This window comes from Amborella trichopoda, chromosome 12 (assembly GCF_054954075.1).
Source record: "Amborella trichopoda isolate Santa Cruz 75 chromosome 12, AtrichopodaSantaCruz75HAP2 v2.0, whole genome shotgun sequence".
Taxonomy (NCBI): Eukaryota; Viridiplantae; Streptophyta; class Magnoliopsida; order Amborellales; family Amborellaceae; genus Amborella; species Amborella trichopoda.
The window spans coordinates 6,164,170-6,189,597 of NC_142347.1; the positions used below are offsets into that span (position 1 = coordinate 6,164,170).

At 37.3% G+C, this 25,428-nt stretch overlaps 1 protein-coding gene across 2 annotated transcripts; it reads right to left on the reverse strand.

Moving 5' to 3' along the window:
• Positions 1-533: 533 nt before the first annotated feature.
• Positions 534-23,341, reverse strand: LOC18433650 (DEA(D/H)-box RNA helicase family protein). 2 transcript variants are annotated; one of them, XM_006843732.4, is made up of 14 exons: positions 23,177-23,341; positions 22,657-22,883; positions 20,501-20,624; positions 20,317-20,386; positions 14,009-14,071; positions 13,204-13,278; positions 3,924-4,043; positions 3,120-3,161; positions 2,870-2,947; positions 2,317-2,463; positions 2,076-2,213; positions 1,336-1,447; positions 1,079-1,167; positions 534-952 (listed from the first exon to the last, which is right to left on the reverse strand). In XM_006843732.4, exons 2-14 carry the CDS (start codon positions 22,805-22,807, stop codon positions 839-841), a joined length of 1,323 nt encoding a protein of 440 aa, XP_006843795.2. In that variant the 5' UTR covers positions 22,808-22,883; positions 23,177-23,341; the 3' UTR covers positions 534-838. The 2 variants fall into 2 exon arrangements, with proteins under 2 accessions (XP_006843795.2, XP_020522420.2); XM_020666761.2 differs by lacking the exon at positions 3,924-4,043.
• Positions 23,342-25,428: the final 2,087 nt, after the last annotated feature.

The following is a 25,428-nucleotide window of genomic DNA, read 5'->3' on the forward strand; positions in this document are numbered from 1 at the left end:
TACATAAATCATATAATTTTTCAAAACTTAAAGGTGATCCATCATAATAAATGTATAACGACGGGCAATGATTTCATACAACTGTTTGTATAGTAATATGATGCAACAACTTTAAAAAACCATCTTACGCCTATTTGTTTGGTTCAAAATTGAAAATTTACACTCTTCTCATTCTAATGATCAATCACAAAAAAAAAAAAAAAAATTTTAAACAACCTAAAAAGTATTTTTTTAGCTCAATTAATATATAGACCGTTCATTTTGGTGAGATGCTTAGATCTAGGCTTTAAAAAGATTTTTTCATATTCAATTTTTTTGAATGGCTTTATTATCATTAGATGAACAATGTTAGAAAAGACAATGATTTTCAGTTTATAAAAGCTAAGATATTAAAATTCACAAAAATAAATGGTCTGAATTCGTTTTTTGAAGGGTCTCATTTTGATCATATATCTAACGTTCAAATTGAACACCTTATTTTTTGGGAGGATTGATTATTGAGATAAAGAGAGTGTGTGCAAAATTTGAGCTCATACAACAAATACCACAAATATATTTTTTAAAAGTGTCGTTCCATTATACTATGATACAACCGTTGCATCGGCTCACTGCTCTATAACGACATTTTGAACCTAAAGTCACTCGATGCAATGGCATCATATAAATGGTGAAAAAAGAAGGATGCTTTCCCTTGAGAAATTAGTCAGAAATTCGCAAGATGGAATCTTTCTCGATCAATCTTTGGGAGTGAAATTCGCATAACGAAATTACTCCCATGATAGTGGCAGAACAAAATTGCCCTCTCTCTCTCTTCAACAGCTGAACGCAAACAGAATTATCAGTATTTCGACCTTTTGTACTTCTTTGTGCTTTTGGGGGCAAACCTCCTATCTTCATCATCGTCATCATCACCTTTCCTTCTTTTCTTGTTCCCTGGACTCTCATTGATTCTCTACATGCAACAAAGACCCCCCAGGACAAATGAAGAATAAATATTACGATAACTCCAAAATCATATTTCAATTGATGAAGAAGACATAAAAAAACATATGCTTAAAGAGGAAACAAGCAAGAATACCGCATGAGAGAGTTTCGTGGCCTCCTTAACTCGATCTAACAGTAGCAAGACTTCGTCTTTTTGCACCTGATACTCAGGGAGCTCCTTCCCTGTCAACAAAGAGATTAGAAACTAGGATTTTCTTTTCCTTTTTCTTTTTATTTTAAAGAATCAATTCCAAACTCTATAAGAAAAGATAATCATCAAGGTGTGTAGAACACAAAGCAGTAGTAGTTGAGCACCATATCAAAGATTCAAGGGATAGAAGGGGTCATCACCAATGAGAATCTCTATCTGTTTATAGCGCTCTACTTCGTACTGATTCACCAACGAAATGGCAATCCCCGACCTGCCAGCACGTGCTGTCCTGCCTACCCTGTGAATGTAATTCTGATATACAAACATAACTGTTAGTAGTTACCCATAACCAGAATGCAGATATAGTTGGCCAAAACAATCCTATACTCGAATGCAAATACAATTGCAATCTATAAAAGAATGCAAATATGATTGGCTAAAAATAATTGCTGACAAACTGGAGAGACGCAGCAAACGCAACGCTGCTGCAACACTAAGTAAAGTTTAAACTAAGATACATAATATTGACATTCTCAAAGAATAGATGAAATAGTGGATGGGACCAGATTTGGTGTCACTTTGCTGGAATAATGGCCGACACATTTTCAGCTGAGTGCATCAAAGGAGATTCATTTATGGCCAGCATATGGAGACCATCCCACGAGGGAGCAAAAATAGCATAATACATCTTAGGGAAAGTTTAACATGATCAAACACATTCAGCTAATCATGTCATCAATCAAAATGACCAAATGCCCTTATCAACAGCTTAGAAGTTCTGCTTATGTGATGCCTTTATTTCTCTATTTCTTTCACTCACCTAGACATTAAGGATGAAGAGCCATTAAACAGCTGGCATGAGAAAGCACAAAAGATAAGCAACTAATCGATGTTCATTAACCAAATGACAAACCAATTCAATTTAACTTCAAAAACTAACCTTGGAATCCATGGGCACATTATAGTTGATCACCATATCTACAGAAGGGATATCCAGGCCTCTGCTAGCAACATCTGTGCATACAAGAATGTTACACTCTCCTGCTTTGAACTTGTTTAGGGCCCCCAATCTCTTCGGCTGTCAGAGTAATTCAGTAAAAAAACAATCCATAAGCAAAAGAAAACACAGCTTTACCAAGGACCAAGGAATGAGCAACATGATAACAAGAGAGGCAAATAACCTGACTCATTTGACCACTGATTGAGATAGCCCTTAAACCAAGGTTACGAAGCATCAAGGCTAGAAGTCGAGTTGATTCACACTTTTGAGTGAAAACCATTGCTGTATACTTGGACATCTCGGTCAGAATGTACACCAGATAGCAATCCTGATTGCAGATAAGTAAAATAATCAACCTAACTAGGCCACGAAATGTTGCGAGAGCGAAGAAAACTGAAATTAGAAGCCACAAATGACCATATAGTACAAACAGAAGAACAGGGCAGCCACTGCACCGTGGAAAACCAACGATAAAACAATTTTCTCATAAACAAATTCCAATGAATTATGAAAACCACAACCATTGAGGTCAGGACTCGTGACCACCAATTGCAATGGACAACAATGGAGAGGGTGGGACCCATCAGAACAGCACATCACCCTTTGGTAGATCCCACTCTAGAAGCATCCCTCATTAAATTGGACAGTGATGATCCAAATGGATTATTGGTGTCCATTTTCCATCTCCTTAAAAGAAATAGAGTACTGAAAGTGCGCAATGGGAGGATATGAACCTTATAAATTGCAGGAACCAGGCAAAATTGCTGCTTAAGAGTATCTACAGTAGAATATTTTGAGGACGATGCCTCAACCTGAAAGTTGAAAAGCAAATTCACCAAAGAAGTTAATAAGGGAAAATTTATATCCCAAAAATGATGCCAAATAGCTATATCAGAAATATGTCAATTACCATTCTGAGGATCATGTTCAGAATAGAATGAAACAGCAAATTAAATATCCCAGAAAAGGATACATTGAATCTACCTTCACAGGGTTCTTCAAACATGCCCTCTGAAGTTTGGACACCTGATATTGAAAATGCATTTTTGTTTATAGATCAAAATAAGCCAAGCCAAGTTTAGTGAGAAAATATAGAATACAATATTCAAGGAAAAAGTCCAAATTCACATATTTTCCAGAAGATATAAAAGCATACACATGAACTCTGTAGTGCGGTATTTCAAAGAAGAATATTAAAAGTCACCAAGGTAAAGAACCTGAGATATCGATTAAGTCAAGCATCAGAATTAGAAAAACTTTTTGAATTCAATGCATCAGTCAAACTGAATTCACAGGAAGAAAAAAGGCAAGGTGGTGGTAGCAGCTGCCAGGACCCCAACCCCGATACTTAATTTTGCAGGTGGTCTTAAAAAGCTCAAGAAAAAAAGGAGATACTTGTAAATCTATGTTGTCTGTAAAACTCATACTTGAGACATTTGTACCAATCGGCGACAATGTAGATGGGTTTCAGGCCAATATCTACCCACAAAACACAGGGTAATGTGGCAAATTGCAGTAACATGATCAGAAAGGCCGATGCCTCAAAGGTCCGATGGACTTCACAACCCATTGACCTGAAATCGAGTAGATGAGTCCTACTCTGTCTTATTTCAGACAAAATTGTCTCACGTCATCAGAAAATACCCAGTCATAAGCCACTCTTATAAAGGTCAATGAAGAGGCAAAGGAAAATGAAACAAAGCTGTTAATTATAGATGTAGCTAACAAAAAGCACAACAAATCTGTAACACTAAAGTGAAACAACAGTAGAATCCAAGTTTCATCAACCTTTTTAGTCATAGTGGCTGAAAATAAAAATGTTTTTCGCTCCCTGGGAATCACTTCCAAAATTTCATCAATTTCTTTCTCAAATTCCATGTTCAACAATCTATCTGCCTCATCTAGGACCTGCTCAAGGTAAAAGTAAGTAAATTATATGCAACTTCCAACAGCTAGTAACAAAAGCTCCCAATGATAGAGACCCAAATGGTAAGCAATCACCATAAGAAAAAGAACTGGATAAACATCCAAATACAAGTGGTTACTTCTCTAAAGGTTTTCATGACTGAAGGGAAATTGCAAGTATCTCAGTTTGCACAATAAAAAGTACACATGACATATATATCTCTACAAGATGGGTTTTTCTTTTCCAACATGTTTTTCTATTCAGATATTGGATGTGAGTAGGCAGTTAGATTGTATAGATTAGTTGTACCCCATGGTAAAGATCTTTATTATAGAGTTAGATGCAAATTTTCTTTTTATAAGATGATTACTTGTGACGTGCCCAAATTGAAGGCCATGCCAGAAAGGAAACGAACATTCAAGCTCTAAGAATGGTTCGTAAATGTAAAATTTTTAATCTGACAATAAAGAAGTAACAGTTCCACAGCCACGAAATGTTTGGTGCAACTTCTCTTTATCCATTCTCAAGTAAATGTTTCAGAACGTGTAAAAAATACAATTAAAGGAGAAAACATTGCAGAAATCAAAAGAATAAATAACAACAATCTACAGATGATGATGAAAGAGCACAGCAAAGAGGAAGGGAACTTGAACAAAATAGGCAATAACCAAAGGGGGACATTCCATGGCTAATCCATCGGCCACCTCATTTTAAGCCAGAAGAATATGCACAAATGAACCAGCTTTTATTTTTTGAATGGTAGGAAGACTAGCTTTTCACTACCAAACTTCCAAACTTTCACCAGCATAGGAGCCACTCATGGGAGAAACATGTGCCTCCTTTCATGCTTTCATCTGATGACACTAAGGGAGACCCTTTCTACAACCAAATTAAACAACAATTGAAAGGAAAGAAATGCAAACACCCTACTTTGGCCAAGGGAACTCCTAAATCCTAAAACCAGAATCTAACTCACAAAACACCGTAACCTAGTCATCCCAGACCCCCTCAAGCCCAAGAGGCTCAGAAAACTACCACGTGCACCAATCTGAATTCAAAAAGCCCAGGAATTGAACCCTATAGTCCAACAGTCATAAACCCCATCGCTATATAAAAAATAATAATAATCCAAATTTGTCAGAATTTGATTCTAAGCTTTAGAGAAGGGCAAGCTTTCTATGCTTCCCCTAAAGCATAAAACTTATATACTTCCCCTTATCCAACCGTCCATTTTGAATGGAGGACTAAGATTGCCCCAACTACAATGTCACGTCTCTACACTATTTTATTTTTAATTTTTTTTTATAAACTATTTTGACACCAAATTTTGGACGTCCAATCCTCTATTAAACTCACACTAGCGAAAAATATAAAAAAAATATTTTTGATTAAATATAATGACCAAAATACCCTGAAAGTTTCAAGGTGTATTTTGGTCATTATATTTTATCAAAAAATTATTTTTAATATTTTTTATAGGTACGCTCCAATGAGAAGATGGCACGTACCAAATTTCATATTCATATAATTTGTATAAAAAAAAAACTAAAAATAAAATACTTTACGACGTCGGATCTATGATCAAACGGTGAGTGGCTCTCTTGATCAAAATTGGACGGCTGGATGGTAGGGGCAGCATAATTCTTCTATGCTGTAGGGAGGTATAGAAACCTTTCCCTTTAGAGAATATCCTAAGCTTTCCACAGTCCAAGAATCACTCAATTCTAACGTATGGTTCGAAAGCTATGGTTAAAGCAAGTTTGTTAAAGAAATTCCATCCCGGTCTCTTTTGCTACTCAACTCGAGTCACAGGGTTAAATCACAAGGCATTGTTCTTCACTGCAGAGACTATTTTGGCCTAGTTTTATCAATAAAACTTGGTTTAAGTGAGGTTAGTCACGTCAAACACAACAAATGCCGCGTCACACTCACAAACTGCCTGAAATGCACTAGAAGCGTCCCCAGGCAGAAGCCCCACATCCTGCAAATCGAGTGTCGTGTCTGCAAGATGGCCGGCTCAGATTGAGCCGCCTCACGGGGGAGGTTAATTACACCCCCTGAGCTCTATAAATTGATCTTCTCCAGTCACTTTAGGGTGCAGACTCGGTCCTATTCAGTCCTGCCCTAATTTGTCCCTTTTAACATTTCACCCCTCAAATCCTAGAAACCATGCAACTCCAAATCCTAGCCCTAGACCTACGAGAACTTGTAACCACTCTGAAAATCCAGCAAGTCCTAGCCCAGCTTTGTCCAGACCACAACAAAAAAAAAATCAGCGTATGGCACACCATTAGGTGATTCCTAGACTACCACAGGCACCCTCACCTCCAAGGTCTCAATGCTCCACCAATTCCATTCAAACTTCAGCAGTGAGCATCTCTGACTCAAGCACACCTAAAGACAGGAACAATCCCTATGGACTAAAACATTATGATCCAGACGCAACTCCAGATGTCGGACCTGTGGGCCCAGCTTAACCAAGTAGGCCACTTCTCTTCCATTTTCTCATTTATTCCTTTTATTTACCTATTTAGTGTACCATTTTTCTTTTCCTAAGTTCTTGCAAACCTTCCTTCCGATTTTCTAAACTCTTTTAAAGCTTCTCTTCTGGTTTTGGCAAACTGTAGCCGGAGCGGCCAGTAATATGTGGAAAAGAGGTCTTCCAGGCAATTATCCACATGTTATAATTTGATAGAACACTTTGTCTTCCAACCTTGGTTTGATTTTTCTTAGGTGCAAAACAGACGCAGAATATTTGTTGCCTTTGCCAATTTTTGCTTGTAAACAAAAAAGGAAAAAAAATCCAAAACTTCGTAAGAAGAGCTCTCTCCTCAGCCATTATTGCTTCACACTCAAAGTGGCCCAGAGAATGGCATAGGTATCTCCCTAAGGGATTCAAAGAGGACACCGGCAACCCGGCCAGGACATAGGTTGCCATGCGACCAAGTGCTTAAGTATCTTTTATTTGTTAATCGCAAATGATTAAGTTGAGCTTGAAGCTCACCGTCAACATCTCAATAGAATCTCTCTCCCCTCCAGAGATATAGTCTTTTCCCACAAAATGTACCAAACAAGATCTAATGAGGACTTCAAAAGAATCTGGCCCCTGACAGGGAAAGGGGTGAACCACAACCAACCATCAATCCAGCCACATGTATAGTCATATTGATTGGCTAATATTCATAGAGTCGTATCGATCAATATTCATAACTACATGAATATTTTCACAAATTAATGAAATAAAGACGAAATGTTGTTCAACATGAAGCATGGAAATGAAAAATATCCACATAGAAATTGTTTCTAAAATTTTGAAAGAATATATACATATGCACATACATATATATCATCAAAATCATTAGAGCCTTTTTCCAACTATTTCGGGTCAGCTACACGAATCCTGGTCCATCATTCTCACTAATTCCAATTATGTCTTTACCCTTTTTGCAACGTTTCAAAAAATGCTAGGCGGCCTCTAGGCTGGCGCCCAGAACCTCAGGCGCCCCGTAATTTTAGAAAAACAAGAAACACCTAGCCCTCCTGGGCACCCGCCCAGGTACATCCGCCCGTGTAGGGCCGCCTAGGTCTAGGCGGGCGAAGTTTTGGTCCAGGCCGCCAAGGCGGGCCTAGGCGCCAGGCAGACCGTTTTTTAAAACATTGCCTTTTTGAACCTTCCATTTGAACCAATAAACCAGCTCTACTCTCACCTCTTAACAAGTGCCGTCCTAGGCCTGTGTTGCACATGGCCAACTCACCAAGTCTACTTTATCTCATCTTATTGCCAATTGGAACCACACCTAAGTTCTCCCAATGTATTCATTTCGAACTCTATCCCTTCTTGTCTTGCCACTCATCCATCTCAACATCCTCATCTCAGTGACACTCATCCTATGGTTACATACATACATACATGCATATATCTATGCATTATTCTAGAATATACCTCACTAATGCTGAACTTAGAATTTACTATATTGAAAAATGACTTTTGACTATACATAAAATTCATATATTTTACAAAAGGAATTTTTGTATTTTCAAATCCTTCCAAAGTACAATTGCAGTTTTAAAAAGATTCCTTAGACTCTTTGATTGATGAGAAGATCTTTAAAGCAGTTTAAAATTCCAAATAGGCCCTTCTCTAATTTTTCAAACAACGTATTACTTATGTAACTTTTATAATTGTAAGGGCATTATGTTGTCAAAACTTTTGGAGTAAGAAATCCTAAGTTCACCATTAGTATGATGCATTCTAGAATATCCCTACATATATAGAATATCCCTACATATATATACATTGATTTCATGTTTTTTCATATGAGGTTCATATTGTACCAAAAATAGTCAGAGTTGCATGTACACTTGAGTAGATATGGTAGAAGACTACATAGAAAAATAATTCTTTTTGGCTTTAAGTGTGCACAACATGTATTAATATGTAAAGTAGCCAAACGATATTCTACTCCCGCAAGAGTAGAATGTCAATTTACTCCTTCAGGTAAAATCCCACCTAGAATAAATTTTCGGACCCCAAATTTTGGAGACGTAACCCCTTCAATCAATAGATTAACCTCAATAGAAAGAAAGTCCTAATTGTACCCTCTATGCACTTAAAAAAAATAATGTCTCGAGATTGAATAGAGACCATCCAAATTTTAGATGGTGAGATCTATGTGATAGAAAACTCAAATTTCAATTTTTTTTTAAAAGAACAATCATCTAATTCGTAAGTGGTTCCCAAATGGGTCTTCTGACCTAGGGAGTAGAACTAAACTATGCCTCCGAGGAAGGATAATATACGTGCTCTATAAAGAATACAAAATTCTCAGGAGAAGTAAGTCTCACGCATCCATCCCACAAGCTGGGTGCCTTGCACAAAAACGAATGCAGCCAAAAAAGGTATCCCACAAGATGGGTGCTCCAACCTCAAGATATCAAACAATTTGGTATACAACAACCCACAGATAGGGTGCTCAAACCTTTAAAGTCATCTGGAGGGTGGTAGCCCACAAGATGGGTGCTCATTCAAAAAATTGCTCCAATACCCCAAACACAGATAAAGATATTCGAAGACCGGGCACCGGGCAGAAATATGAGAGAGGAGAAGCTCGAGAAGAAGTAAGAGCCAGGGGAAAGAAGGAAATTTGCAGGGCAGGGATTTAGCTGAGAGAGAAAGAGGGGGGAGAGAGAGACGTTAGGAATAGAAAAAGGATAGTAGTTATCAGAGAGAGAGAGAGAGGGAGAAGTGGTCAGGAGTGAGAACAAAGTGCAGGGTGAAAAGGCGCGATTTGTGCAATAGAAACAAGAAAAGATAGTCTGGAGTGTGCTGTCAAGGGATAACATAAGAGAGTGCCATAAAGAGAAAGGGAAAGAGATAAGTAGCAGGTGGAGTAAAGAAGCGAAGGAGAGAGAGATAAACATTAAACCAGGATTCTCAGAACCGGTGGGACAATACTAGCAGTAGCGCGCTCCTTAGCTAGAGCATCTGCCACTGCATTAGCCTCCCGCCAGATAGGCTAAAAGCCATCTCACAGAGACCTGCGAATATGGGAAACCTAGTCAGAGATGTGAGAGAGATGCCAAGGGTGTTGAAACTTCCTTCCACCCATAGGATGATATTCTAAGAGTCACCTCCCGTGACAAGGTTTCACCTCAAGAAGGGTCAAACCTTAAGAGACCTTAAAAAGTGCCTGACCCTCTGCCCAGGTGGAGTTGGCAATGCTGAGAGGACCACAAAAGGAGGACACAGTTTTGGCTTCTGCATCCCTGAAGATTCCTCCAAAGTCACAAGGTCCGGTGTTACCCAAGGAGTAACCATCAAAATTAGGTCCAATTATCCCCTGGCTATGGAGGAACTGCACAAAAGATTGAGCAAGTCTAGGAGGTTGTGAGATGATCTCTTCCAATAAGCTAAGAAGTCAAATCTTGGGAAGAGTCTGAGAAGCTTATGATCTGAAACCCAGAAAATGGTGAGGTTGCGAAACAGATCCAAAATGTATGAGATAGACTTCTGCTGACCTTTAAAGATCCTCGAATTCCTCTCCTTCCAAATCCTCCAAAGGGTGGCAAGGACTGTGGCTCTCCATAGGAAGAGATGGCATTGGGATAAGAAAAGGGGGAGGGGGGGGGTGAATAAGGCAGAGAAATTTGTGCTGTGGACATGGGAGTAACTCATTGGCTTACTAAAAGACTGACTTTCATTCATGCGTCAGTGGCCGGAGCGGATAACCCAGCTATGGCAGGGGAAAAAGTGACTACCAAGGCTGCACATACCTCTTAAGTTTGGGTGGAGGTTAGAAAGAGGGGTAAAGGAAAGGATGTTAAGGGTGATTCGGCTAATCATGAAGATGGCATGAGGAAGGAAGCTGTACTAGGTGAGCATTCCGGTTCCAAAAGCAGCAAAGAGGGAAGAACGAGTTTTCAGCGGTGAGGAGGGGGAAGAAGGTGAAATCACACCCTCGAGACCAGGTCAGATTGCTGGTGAACCCTCATCTGCCTCTCCGGATTCCTTTCCGTTGGGAAGTCCGTCTAGGATTCCTTGCTTGAGTCTGCATCCCCTATTGGCTTTATTGCATATTCGACTGATTGCGCCTACACTTTGCTTTTGACTTTTCCACCTGCCAAGGCACCAAAACAAAAATGTACAATAGCCGATAGTGGAGCTCCTATCTAATGGAGAACCAGCCCAATCAGCATCTGACAAACTTTCAATACGCAAATGCCCATGGGGCTTATACAACAGTCCTTGTTTCTTCAGATACCGTACGTATAACAGCTTCCCAGTGAAGAAGGTCTAAAGTTTTTTTTGTGGCCGACCACGCTAACTGGAAATGCAATGTCTGGACGAGGTCGGTGAGTGGGATAGGTAAAGGCTATATGCTTCTAATTTCGGTATTGCATTTCAAAAAGATGATGGACGAGAAATGGTAAATTCATCGACGGGCTTGATAGCAGGTTGTCCACTCCACTCTTTTGGGAAGTTTAAACATTACTCCTCTCATCCTCAAAACAGCCCAGAATGCTGTAAAACTGAATATCCATTGTTCCTGACTCTTTGGGCCAACTACTTAGTGGCCAGGGATTTACATTATAAGGTATCTATGGATTCTGCAGAAATGGGGCAGTCAATGAATAGATGGCTACATGTTTCTTCAGTTTCACAGCACCTGCAGCAAGGGTTAGAGAGTAGGAAACCTCTCTTTTGAAGATGATCGACTGTAAGGTTACGGCTGCAGATCGTTAGCCAGCCAAAAGCTTGGATATTCGGAGAAAGGGGAGCAATCCAAACTTTATTGAGAGGAGAAGGATTAGCAAGGGTGGTAGATAAAGCTTCATAGAGGGAGGAAATTGTGAATATTCTGGTTGAGAAAGGGTCCAAGTAATATAGGAGTAGAAGTTTAATAACATACTTTGAAGGGCTACGAGAAGGCAGTTTCACAATCAGGAAGGGTCCTTCTAAATGTTGGTTCCACAGCAAGGGTTGATGGGAAGGGTCAAGAAAAACATTCTTTTTCTCATATGAAAAGGTTTAAATAGTTCTACTTGGTCCTAGAGTGAAAAACGCTAGGTAGAGATGCATGACTCAAATATCCTAGTGTCATTTTCTCAATCCTATCATAAGAAAATTGAATACACAGATGACTACAATAGACAGAAAAACTAACCATGAATTTGATGAATGTTCTGATTGATAACATGAGCATCCGAGCATTATAGCATAAGAAAATGAACATAATTATTGATGTTGGCTTCTTTATACCATGATGAGCTTTTACCTAAGTTCAGGCAGGGGCTGAGTCCATGGACAAAAACGATTGTTTTAAAATTATTAAATACAATATACATAAAATAAATGTGTATATTTCAAAAACCCAGCTCGAGTAAAGTACTCAGCCCCTACCTGAGCTGAATTAATGATTCTACTTGGACTCAGCCATATCATGCCCAAGTGAATGACAACTGCAAAAAAGCCCCTAGCAAATAGGACAAAAGACCAAAAACAGATCCCAGAATATAGAAAAACAGAAATCTAAACAAATACAAAATTTTACAAGTATATAAACCACAGAATTTAAAAATAAAATGATGTTATTGGCTTGAAAAACAATCAGAAAAAATCCAAAACTATACAAATCAATTATCATTGATCTAGTAAAAAATCAAATATATGAATTTAATATAAAAGAATGATTTAGCCAAAAAATTTGAGGCCGATCTCCCAATCTTCATGCTCAGTGCGAGTCAATGCCTCTGATCCTTAAGAAATCCTCTTTACACCACTCAAAACCTCCCAACCAGTTTTGGGCTTCAAGTTAGGATCTCCTCGAAATTGTGGGTGAGTAAATCCGAATTTTAAATCTATCAAAATCAAAGATTTGTGTCTTTTTTGAAGGACAAAAAGGCCTAGGTTTTGGTCAAAAACCTAAAAATAGGGTTGGGATTCAAAGCTCGCCTAGGTTTAGGTCAAAAAACCTAAAAATAGGCTGGGATTCAAAGCTCTTCAAGGATTGATCAAATTTACGAAGAAACTACAAATTTTTGGAATTCAGCCAAACCCTGGCCCGCAACAAATCTTTGAAATCCGGTGTTTATCTCTCAAATCCATTGCTTCTAATGCATAGATCAATAAAAAATCTAACCAGGGCTTGAATTAGGATGAAATGGGGGACTCTTAAGGCTAAAAGTTAGCGAAGAAGTGAAAAAGTTCACCCCTGGGGGTTTTGACTTGTGTTGTGTAAAGAAGATTTCTCAAGACTTCGAGGCATTAACTTTCACTGAGCATGAAGATAGGGAGATCGGCCTCAAAATTTCGGCTAATTTATAATTTCTCTATCATGTATTGTACAGTACTTGTGAGAGTTACTGCAGTAATCGCCTGAGTACGGTTCCCTGTTCCAGCCTCAGTAGGCTGCCAAGGCCAAGTGACTCACCTTCGTCAGAGTTGACCAGTGCGATTCTAGAACACTACTATATTCCATTACCATAGGCAATGATACCTATTTACTTTATAAATATACAACATTAAAAATTTAAATTTCAAAGGCCTAGCATATATCAACTTTGCCATAATTGAAAAGTAAAGTGATTAGAGTCGTACAACTACTACAAAACAGGAAGCCACATCTGAGAAAGGAATGCATGCTTAGTGATCAATTCATATACCAAGTATTTTAGTGTGCGAAGGCTAAAACCCTTTGTATTGGTTAAATGGTCCAACAATCGCCCAGGAGTTCCCACCTGCGTAGAAGAAACATGAAATAAATAATATCTCATATTTATGACAACAAAAACATAATGCATTGTTCATCCAATAGGCAAGTTGAATACTACTCATGATTATATAAAACATTAGTACAGAAATTACATCCTAAAGAAAAGATGAAAGGTCAAAAAAGTATCATATAAATAGATGGAAGTCTGCTCGCAATACGCAATCAAATTATTAACCTAGCATATAGATCAAAGACTCCCAGATGATAAACATAAAGAGCTAATTTACAGCACTAAACTCAGCACACAGTAGATTCCACAGGCAATTCACAATAACACCGCAGCAATAATCTAAAAGATAATACTAAAATACTAAATTATAGGACAGTCCACCAACAAGGACCGATATGTTCGAATATGTAGTTTTTATATGGATGCCAAAGCTTAATATTGCAATATCCTAGTTCAATGCCCTAATGACCTTTTTTTTAAATCATTCCCTAATGACTTATTAACGCGGAAAAAGAACGCAGAGACCATTGCATCCCCAATCTTAAGTTTCGTATCATCCACGATCTGTTAATTTCTGACATTGTATTAAGTGTCTTTTCTTCCTAAATGCTTCTCTTGTTCACATTTACGATGATTCTAGTAATAAATGCAGATTCTATCGTCTCAGGAATGATAGCATCCATGATCTGTTCAAAATTTCAAATGTATTAAAAGATTTTTTTTATCAAAAAAAAAATGAAATTACCACAACATGAGGCCGTTTTGCCAGGGCAATTGCTTGATCCATCATGTTTATGCCTCCTACAACCTGCAAAACCATTCAATTGTCAATATTTCACAATCTTTTATGCTGAGATGCTAATTAAGCATTGAGAATCACTAAATTGAGAGGAACTCCAAATATTTACAACAGCAGCACAGGTATCCATGACTTCAGAGTTTTTTACCACTTAAATCATACACCGAAGTTGATTACTTCGTGTATGTTTGGCAGAAGCTTTATTTTTGATAGAATGGTAGTTAACTTGTAATGCTCATTGAATGAGTAGAGTAATGATCAATGGGTATCTAGGTATATATCAGGAAGAATAATAGGTATGTGATAATATTATCACACATTCAACAAACAACATATCAGTACTATCAAAACAAAATGTAATAGCTTGTAATAGCTGACAATTAAATTATAACTGTCATCATGAAACAGTATTCATGCAGATAGATGCTAACATAGGGGCATGCACATATTTCCAAATTAGAATGTACAGAAGAATATAGCATGGATATTATGCGACCACGGGAGAACACTATCCACTTACACTTAGTCCCTCGGGCAGAAAAACTACATGGGAAAACTTTTTCGATCAGAAATTTTTGGATCCACCTAAGAATCTCCAGATGATTATATTTAAAAAGAAAAAAGGAAAAAAATAAATTTTTGAGTTCTTCAACACTTAGTATTGCTGAGCCCATGGTGAGATGGTGAGGTCTCTAACTCCATTCTCACCAAAGGGTAGGGGCCCAAATCCCCACTGACTTACCACTTTATTTACCCAAAAAAAAAGTTCTTCAACACTTACATCTCACCCCCCAATAATTGGATGTCTCAGTTCAATCTTGGAATGTTATTGACATTACTCTTTTAGGCACATACATAGTGTGACTGCATGATTTTATTTATTTTTTATTTTTTTGTTTTGTTCTGCCTTTTTTCTTTTTTTTCTTTTTTTTGAGGTTAGTTACAAGGTTGAAGAGGTTACACTCCCAAAAGTTGGGTCCTAAAAATACTCCTAACTTGGATTTTACCCAAGAGAGTAAAACGACAGCATGCTCCTGCAGAGGCACAAAGTCTTTTGGCAAAATAATATACATTTCCACATCAGGTTTTTGAAAGATATCTTGGTTGGGTGAAAGACCATTACAAGAAGAATTCCCAAACCTATACCTCATAGCCCTAGATCAAGATGTACACATCTCCCTATCCTACGTATTGTTGAATGGTCAAACTGAATGGTCACTGAAGTTTAGCAGAAACCTCTCAATGAAGAGATCTTGAATCTTGTGTAATTACTATAGCAGCTAGAACAGCACGGTATTCCTCGACATGGAAGAGACAAATTAGTTTCGATACCCTCCATCCACAGATGTGTTTTCAGTCTCCTACTTGGCCCTTACCCTTAATGACCTGACCATGTCAATTGCTATAAGAGCTTGGTTCACACTAGCCCATAGTTTCAAAAAGCGCTAGGCGGCACTCAGGTGGCCATGGGGGTCCAGGCCGCCCAATGCCTAGGTAGGCGCCCAGAACCTGGGCGGCCCAATTGAAAGAAAAAAAAAGAAAAAAAGATACTCTGATTCTGATAATCCATAAGAATTGTGATAATCCAGAAGACCATAATCCATAAGAATTTTAATAATCCATAAGACCATAATCCCAGTTGAAAAAAAAGAAGATAGAAGTCGAGAAGAGAATTTTGATAATCCATAAGACCATAATTCATATTTTCATACAATGATAAAACAGTAAAACCATACAAGCATACACTGATAGTCTAATACACTGTAGACTGTACACACAAAAGTTATAGTAGAATTAAAAACTAGAAAGTAGAAACTAAAAATAAGAAAAATATATATATAAAAAAATTCAAAAAATATATAGTCTAGGATACAATAGTCAACAGTCAACAGTCAACACCAACAGTCTTCAGTCATCATCATCATCATCAGAAGGACTAGGGTAAGCCTCATCATATGCATCAGCTTTGCGGCCATCATCATCAGAGTCATCTCCCTTTTCAATATAACACTCCTCCAAAACTAAATCATCATCATCAAAAGGAATAGGGTAAACCTCTGAGATGTTTTCAGGTACTAAAATAATAAAAAACAGTCTATAATAGGATTATAAAACTCCAAAACTAAATCTAATCCACCTGGGTGATATTTGGATCCGTTTTTCGTAACTTTGAGAAGCACTTCGATCCAATAAAAATCACAAATTTTAGTTTCTTTGAAGTTTCTTTCTCTCTAAAATGAGTTCTTGAGGGTTCAGGTTTCAAAAGAACCTAAAACCCATGCTTAAAAGGCTTTATGTTTCAAAAAAAAGCAATAGAACAAAAAAATATATGTTTCGCCCCTAAGTGGGGCATTGGCCCGCCCAGGGCTGGGCACTGGCCACCTGCCTAGGTGGGTTCCATACCGCCCAGTTTGACCGCCTAGGCCTAGGCGATGCGCCCAGGCCTTCTGGACCGCCTAGGTGCTGGGCGGTCCGCTTTTTTGAACACTGCACTACCATTGAAGCTCCAGACACCTATCTGATTCATTATCTCCTAAAAAATTATCACAACCTATAAATTGCCAATAGGTGTGCCATGTGTAAGGACAACAAGGAATCCATCAACCTTCCTTTTGTTCATTGCAAAGTGGCATATGCTTGGCACTTCATGTTAAACCTCTTTGGCTGATTTTGGGCAACACCCAAACTGGCAGGCTTCTAGGCGATCACCTGGACAATCTGGTGAGAGCAAAACAAAAAGAGTTTGAAAAGCAAAAATTCCCACACAAATGCGATCATAGATTGAGTGACAGCCACAGTTTAACTTTTGAGCGAAACCACAAAGTGTTCCATGTATTTTCAGTGGAGTACAAGCAGCACTGATTGATCCAAACAGATGACCATATCCAAATCTTCACTTTGGATCCCACCTTATAGCCATCAAACTTAGCTTTCATTGCTGTTCTCTTGAAAACCCAGGCATGGCCGGCATTTACAGCAATTTCAGATAATGCTCTGCTGATACCGTTCATGCTTATTCAGGCCCAATCAGGAGTCAGGACACACCAACTCTACCCTCGCCGAGTCCCAGGCCTCTGTTGATTAAGGGGGGATTCAATGAATGTGGTAAATCACGAATTGATCAACAAAAACAGCCCTCTGCCCATGGATACTTCAACCCATCTTTAAATAAATCTTCAAAGTGTCATGCCGCATCCAAAGTATATTCTAGACACATATGGAGAGAAGCAAACTCGGCCACTGATATTCCCTTGCAAAACATGAAGCCTCTTCAGCCAACCTCATAATATAAGTCCCGCAAACTCGGCCGCTGATTCCCTTGCAAAACATGGAGCCTCTTCAACCAATCTCATAATATAAGGCCCTAAAAAATTGTCTTTCTCTTTGCAATCTTTTTTAGATAACACTTGTATACCACAATTTTGTATACAGGCTTCCAGTCAGGAAGTGTATAACGTTTACCTCTTATTTAATACAAAAAGTCACTTTTTCATAAAAAACAATCAAGGAGTCACATTCCAGCCACTGTTCATCTAAGATTTTTTGTCTGCCATGTAATCTAGCATACGGCAAATAGAATTATTTAAATAATATATCTCACAAAACATTTGATAGTTAGGAAGGCAAATGGAACCCAAAAGCCAAAACATATGATTAAGTTGAAGCCCTATTCAAGTTTCATGTCATAACTGCTTTACAGCAATCAACCAATATTGCTTGTGACTGTTGAGCTTCGTTCAAGCACACACTTCCAAAAATGTCATCGATTGATCATTGGAAAACCTATTAATAATTAGTAGGTAAGATGAAGTACATGCAAGGTTTTAGAACTCGGCTCAGATGCAAGTTGGCCACCGTCCTGGCCAAGTTAGTCAGGCGAGTACCAGTCAACTTGCCTGAGTTCATGCCAAGAAAGGAAAGAGAGAAAAAATAAAACCTTATAGGAAAACTGAAAATTGCTAAAAAATAAAACTAATTATAAGTCAATTATAATTGATTTATTCAAATGCTAGATCAATAGAAATATATAATAATCGTTTTTAATCAACTTCTATATACCCCCAAGTTTGGGGGGAGACGGGAGAGGCACCATGCCGAGCCCAAGTTACATAGGCAAGTCCGAGTCAACTCACCCGATTAGTCAAATTTGAGTACATGAAAGCACGTCATAGAATTGTAGGAACATATTTGATAATGCAAATAGAGGAGTCCAAAAGAACACCGTTGAGAGAATACGAGATAGCACCATTACTGGCCCAATGTAACAACTAACAACTATATCTCGACAGTAATATGGGTGTGGAATTGTGTTAAAGATCGTTGTAGCCCACAAATTTGTAAAGATTTAAAATAGATTTGTGTCCTTTCAATTTTTGAGGAATTCAAGTCAGGTTGCAACTATTCCTCATGTCTTGCTTTTATTGAGCATTCATATTCTTCATGCACAAGCAAGCCTAGGAATAGATGTATAGGCACCAAAATGTCTTGGGCCATATCCATTTCTAAATAAAAACAGAGGTTAATGCCCCAGTTGAATTTCCTTCCACAACCTCATGAACACAAGCATTTCCTAGAACCAATACATCCACATAAACAAAAACAAGTGTGTACATGAGTAAGGTTGAGAGTAGTTTTGGATTTGTCAGAGTTTTAGATGTATATATGTAAGCATACAAATACAAGTGCGCATATTAGTGTGTTTGTGTGAATTACACGTGTATGCATCTCTCAATACACAGAACACAGAATCTAGGGTATATATGTCTAAATACACAGAATCTATATTGACACAAGTACATGCAGACATGTATACACAAACTTCAGCACAGTAATCTGTATACACACACTTAGGCACAGTAATGCACATATCTGTGTCATGTATATGTTTGCAAACTTCAATTATTCATCAATATATTTGTAGCAATGCATGTATACATAACAATGTTTCAAAACCTGGCAATATTCGATCCAAATAACCAATTTGGATGGGAATCAATCAAGATCGAACTGAATCTTGGATGGTATGGGGCCCGGCCGGCTCCCCCCTAAAAATCCCCAATATTTTATTTTTCTTCATTTTTTTATGCTTATCTAATGTTTTCTTAGGTCCCCTCTAAATCCCCACCCTATAAATCCCTATTTTAATTTTGATTTTATTACATTTATTATTTAATATTTTTCTAGATTACCGATTCGGACCGATGGCAAGTTAGTTCCCAATGACAATGGGCCTACAACAAGGGTCAGCGCTGAGCCCATATCTCTTTGTTTTGGTTATCGATGAGTTAATTAGACACCTACAAGATGAGGTATGGTGGTGTATGTTATTCACGAATCACATAGTTTTGATTGATGAGACAAAAAGCGGTGTCAACGCAAAGTCAAAATATTGGAAGGATGCTCTAGAATCTAAAGTTTATAAAATAGCTAGACTAAGACATAATATATAGAATGTAAATGGTCAAGAAATACTTAAGGTCGATAATCCAAGAGAATGGAGAGATTGAGGAAGATGTCGCACATCGAATTAGAGCTGAGTGGGCAAAGTGGAGATGTGCATCCAGAGTTTTATGTAATCGCCGCATACCATTGCGATTGAAGGGGAAGTTCTATAGGACGGATGTTAAGACCAGTCATGCTTTATGGGACAGAATGTTGGGCGGCCAAGAAAAAATATGTCCATAGGATGAGTGTAGCTGAGATGAAGATGTCAAGATGGATGAGTGGCAAGAAAAGAAAGATAAAATTTTATACGAGAAAACTTAGGTGTGGCTTCAATAAACAATAAGATGAGGGAAAGTAAACTTAGGTGAACTGACCATGTATAGCATACACCTAATACACACCTGTTAGGAGGTCCAATTAGTTCAAGTGGAAGGTTCTAAAAGGGCATGTGAAACATAAACCTAATACAATGCTGGTTAGGAGGTGCGACTTGGTTCAAGCAGAAGGATATAAAAGGGCAAGGGGAAAGCCCAAAAGGACATGAATAGAAGTAGTGGGAAAAGATGTGGCAATTGATGGAGAATAATGAAAGAACAGGATCCAGGTAGCCGACCCCAAATCATTGAGATAAGGCTTGGATTATGATGATGACGACTGATTTGGACCAATCCAGACTCAATCCCAATCACCAATCCGATACGGATCTGTGGATGAATGATCTATCCCACTGAACCGGGTTTCAAAACACTGAGACATACACAAAGGAAATAGAACATTAGAGTAAATACAACAATTGCAGCATAACCTACCACTGCACATTTGACGCCTATTCCAGATCCCAAAGCGTCAAACTGTTCAGATATTTGAATGGCCAACTCCCTGGATTGGTAGAAGTCATTCCACCAATAGAAACCAACATTAACCCAATCAATAAAACAATAGAAAATGTTAGATAATAAATTATATGAAAACATTCAAATAAGTGGAACCCACCTCGTAGGAGAAAGAATGCAAGCAAAGAAAGCCTGGGGATTCTCCAATAGTGCTTGGAGAATGGGGATTGCAAAAGCTCCAGTCTTTCCGGACCCGGTTTGCGCCAATCCAATAATATCCTTTCCTGAAAATTATGCCATCTATAGTATCATAGTACTTATAAAAATCATCTTATGTGATCCAAGTGAGAGGCAAACACAGAATCTTCAGATAAGAGACTGGAACACAAAGGTTAAGTGGAAAAACAATGCCGTAAGGCATGATCTCATACAAACAAACCCGAAGTCAAGCTGATCAAGTCAAAAGAAGACATGTTTTGCTAGAAACATCCAAAAAATGACAATCTAACACAAAAAACAAAGCAGCAAAAAAGACATACATGTTGGAGACACCCAGATATAATGATCAAAGATCAAAGCACAAAACAATCTGCATTATAGAATAGGATAGTACTTGTTTTGTTTAAATCAAAACTTCATACCACTGCATAGATTCTCAATTTGTGGAAGTTCAAATTCTGTGTAATAGATGCTTCCACAAAACGAGAAAATAACAACAGAAAATGCAACTCCAAAATATACTGATTAAATAGAAAAAAACAAACAAAAATTTTCATGTAAATTAAATTTTAAACAAAATGATTTGAGATTACAGAGAACATAAATCTACACACTGAAAGCAACCATAGAAATGCCAGAATCAAGCTAAATATGAAGAAATTATCAAAAAAATTTGTATGAGTATTTCATAATTGGCAGCTTTAAGAAGAGGAAGAAGCATTGCACATATCAACCTTTCTTAAGAATGAATATATTTCAAAAAAAACTATCAATTATGGTAATAATCTAATCTGAGGAAGAACTCCAACAAGCACAGCGGTATAACTTTTTGATTCATAAAAGGAATTATGTGAAAAATAAAAGTCATATCATCCTAGAAAAAAAAAAAACTTTCACTGAGGAAAATAGACTCATCAGATCCAATTCTTTTTTGGTAAAATCATTCAACCCACTTTGACTATTCCAATAATATTTTTCCCTTTCCTTTCTTCTGTGGTAAGACTCACTATTCAAGCGATTAATTCAGCCTCAGATGTTCCCTGATGGAAGATGGACTCGAATCGCTATTGGGATTGCCTACCGCACTTTATGAACAATACGAAACACCTAAAGAGGAAGACAAGATGATTTAGGTACCACAAAAAAATGTATATTTCCAGCAGTGTCTATGTACCAAGTCCTGACCTAGAGTGTCGACCCAAACTCTATTGCTCCCAAAGTCTAGCTTGCCCCTGCACCCATAAAGACTCAAATGCTCACTCGGGTGATCATTCTGTAATCACCATAGGTCTCTTATCAGGAGTGGCATGTTGATCCGAACTGTATATCTATTCAGCCTTTGCTGACCTGGTTAGAGTGCAGTAACAGATGCTTCAAAAATAAGCACACAAAGGTTGAACAAGGGAAATAAGATATCAAAGTTACTGTGGCTTGTTGGGCCAAATCTAGAAAACAGTTTCGGGTGTAATCTATGTACGACTTCAAAACTACATGGCAGGAGATTGCAACTGGCAAGCTATCGTGAGAATGAAAATCTGCAAATTGGGTGCCAATTCCTGAAGGCTTCAGCATTTCATAACCATATCCCAACTGAAGAACTTAATCACTGAATAGCATTCTATTACAATAATTACATGGACAAGGGGTAGGGAACCTTGCCCTTGGAAGCTCCAAAATGTGTTTGAAGGATTTTTGTTTTATTATCCTGGCATCATGAGAAGGATTGAATTTTACCACATTTAAGGGAAGTCAAATGATCTTGCAGACTCCCTCATATGAGATGGAAACTCCAAAGCCTTGCTACTTATAACCACTTTTGAGGCTCAACTTCTTAGACATACATATTAAGAGTGTTTTATCTCAAGTCATTACATGGACAAAATTTTTTATACATAAATCATTTTTGTTGAGGACATATACATGCATATAACTTGTTTTTATCTTAATGAATTTGATTTTGATTCCGTTTGTACATATATTACTGTCGATAACTCAAAAAAAAAACAAAATCAATGACAAAGCGCAGTGATGATACAGTTTATTAAACAATACTGGCATTAGGTATATCAATGAAGAATAAGAGTAAGGTGGAAAAACCTTGTAAGGCATGAGGAATGGACTCAATTTGAATCTTAGTTGGGGTTTTCCAACCCAAATTAACACAGGCATCAACCAATTGATCACAGACGCCCAAGCTCTTGAAGGTATCTTCTCTTTCAACATCTGCCTTCTTAACTTCTTCTTCCATGGAAAGATTCCAAACCAGAAACTTAAATTAAACTAAAATCGCACCACGAATGCTTCACCAGTGAGAATCTGTTAACCTATTTGCCCCAAAATATAAAAAGATTGGGCGAACAAAACAAGTTTAAAATAGATATTAGGGCATTTGGGGTATTTTAATTAGTGGGAAACTACAAAGAGAAAAACTAATACAAAAAAGGATGTCAGTGCCACAGGTTCATCCTACTTTACTTTTGCAAATGATTTGCATGGAGGGGGGGGAGGAGCCTAATTTTAGATATAAATGAGAGAGATAATGAAAACGAAAAAAAAAAACAAAAAAAGAGAAATGAACAAAGAACAATGAAATCCAAAGTAGAACCATGGGACGTACCAGATATGTCTTTAATGGCTTAAGCGAGTCCGGGACTGGGTGGGGGAGCTTGGGGTTGCAGAGGGTTTCAGCTGGTAGAAAGAGGGGACTTGGATAGTGGGTAGGGCAGAGAGAGAGTGTGCGGGCTCCGGTAGAGAGCGGTCGGTTTTGCAGGTAAAGAGAGGCAAAGGGGAAGAGACAGAGATGGCTTATGGAAAAGTTATTCATGAGTCAGCGGGTGCAAGAGCCCGCTGGCTCACCAACGTCCATCTCTAACATGGACGTTGTAATAAGACCCATGGGCTAAAAAGAATTTAGGCGGTGTAGATTTTTTTTTAAAAAAAAGTTATATTTTAAAGGGTGTCAGTTTGTATAGAGCCTAGGCCTGAACAATCAAATTAGAGCCTACCTTGAAATAGTATCGACAAATATAGTTTTAATACAGTAAATTTTTGTGATAGCCTTAAAATACATTTTCATCTTTATTTACAAAGCTTAAAATTTCAAAAATAGTGTGGACCAATAGATCTATGAAAACTTAAAAATCTTGAAAATTGACGGTCCAAAAATGCATTACAAAATATACTATTTCTAAAAGTTGAAATCCTTTTTTTTTTCTCATGTCCATGCATCTTGATGTCAAAATGATCAATTTGAAGATATTTGGGCATCAAAATAGCCTCTTCTAATTAAATGTTTTAGGTAGGCTTTAATGTGATTGTTTAGAGACTCGGCTCTATATAAACTTTTCCATAAATAGCCAATGTAGAAATGCGGGCATCTTAATAAATCTGTTTTTGAGATGGATTTTAAGACTTAATTTTTAAAGACATGTAATCTCTAACATTGAGATCATGAATATAAATAAATTTTAAAAACTAAAAATAATAATTCTAGTAAGAAAACATTTGGACCATTAGTTTCTATTGTTTTTAGATGGAACACCTACTTGCATCCATCTCTATGTGCGCCCATATTTAAAAAGGAAAAGTTTTTAGATGGAATACCTACTTGCATCCTTTTTAAATATGGACGCAATTAGCATGCGCCCAAGCACGCACATGTACAAATGTGGGCTTGGCAATAAATATATGTTTTAAATATAATTTGATCCTAATTTTAGATAATATATAATGGGAAAAGTTTATATAGAGCCGAGGTTGTTTTGATGTTCAAATAATCAAATTTGAGCCTATCTCAAAAATTTCACTGGAAGAGGTTGTTTTGATGTTCAAATATCTTCAAATTGATCATCTCGACACTAAGAAGTATGGACATGAGAAAAAAATAGATTTTAAGTTTTGGAAATAGTGTATTTGTAACAGTTTTGGAATGTCAATTTTCAAGATTTTCAAGTTTTCATAGATCTGTCGATCTATACTATTTTTGAAGCTTTAAACTTTATAAATAAATATAAAAAGATATTTTAAGGCTACCCCAAAGATTTCCAATATTAAAACCACATTTCTCTATACTATTTGAAGGTAGGCTCTAATTTGATTGTTTAGAGCCTAGGCTCTATACAAACCGCACCCATATAATATATTTAGGGAAAGTATATAATGAGACCATTTATCTTTAGTACAAGGTGGCCACAATTGATCTTCACCATTGGATGTAGATACATTCATTTCACTGTCCAAGCTCAAAGTTCAAAAGAAATTTTTTCAAACTTTGTAACACACCCACGCTATCAAATTTTACATAAGATGGTTGTAAGTAATTGTGACCTTTTTGTACAAAAGGTACATGGTTTCATTGTATACAATCTTTAAAATTTAACATGGAAATCATGAATATGAAAATTAAATAAATTTTAAAACTAGAAATACTAATATATAAAAAAAAATATTTGGACCGTTAGCTACAATTGTTTTTTGGTGGGCCACGTATTTGCATCCATCTTTAAAATGGATGCTTTATACCTCTGGACCACATATTGTACAAAATGCAATCCAGTGTGCATGAAATAATTGTTCTATAAATATTTAATTTTTATTTTATTTTTTTTCATATTCATGGTTATCTTAACCTGAATCATAAATCCCTAAAATTTTGATTTAAAAATCCATTTTAAGATAGGTTTAAGTGGGAGCCCTATATGTATGGTATGAGTCACCTGACTCATAGAAACCCCATTTGTTGGTTATTTACTTATTTAGGAAAATGTTTTGCTAGTGCCATAGCTCATATGAAGTACAATACCTATTGGGAGGTGCGTGTTAGTTTAAGTAGAAAGTTAAAAAAAAGTAAAGCGTGGGCATTAAAAAATA

Excerpts from the sequence above, each read along its gene's own strand:
- LOC18433650 (XM_006843732.4), bottom strand. The coding sequence starts at position 22,807 with ATGGAAGAAGAAGTTAAGAAGGCAGATGTTGAAAGAGAAGATACCTTC. Across the intron at positions 2,464-2,869 it reads TGGTTCCTGCAATTTATAAG|GATTGCTATCTGGTGTACAT; the intron begins GTTCATATCCTC and ends ATCTGCAATCAG. Across the intron at positions 2,214-2,316 it reads TCAGTGGTCAAATGAGTCAG|CCGAAGAGATTGGGGGCCCT; the intron begins GTTATTTGCCTC and ends TTACTCTGACAG.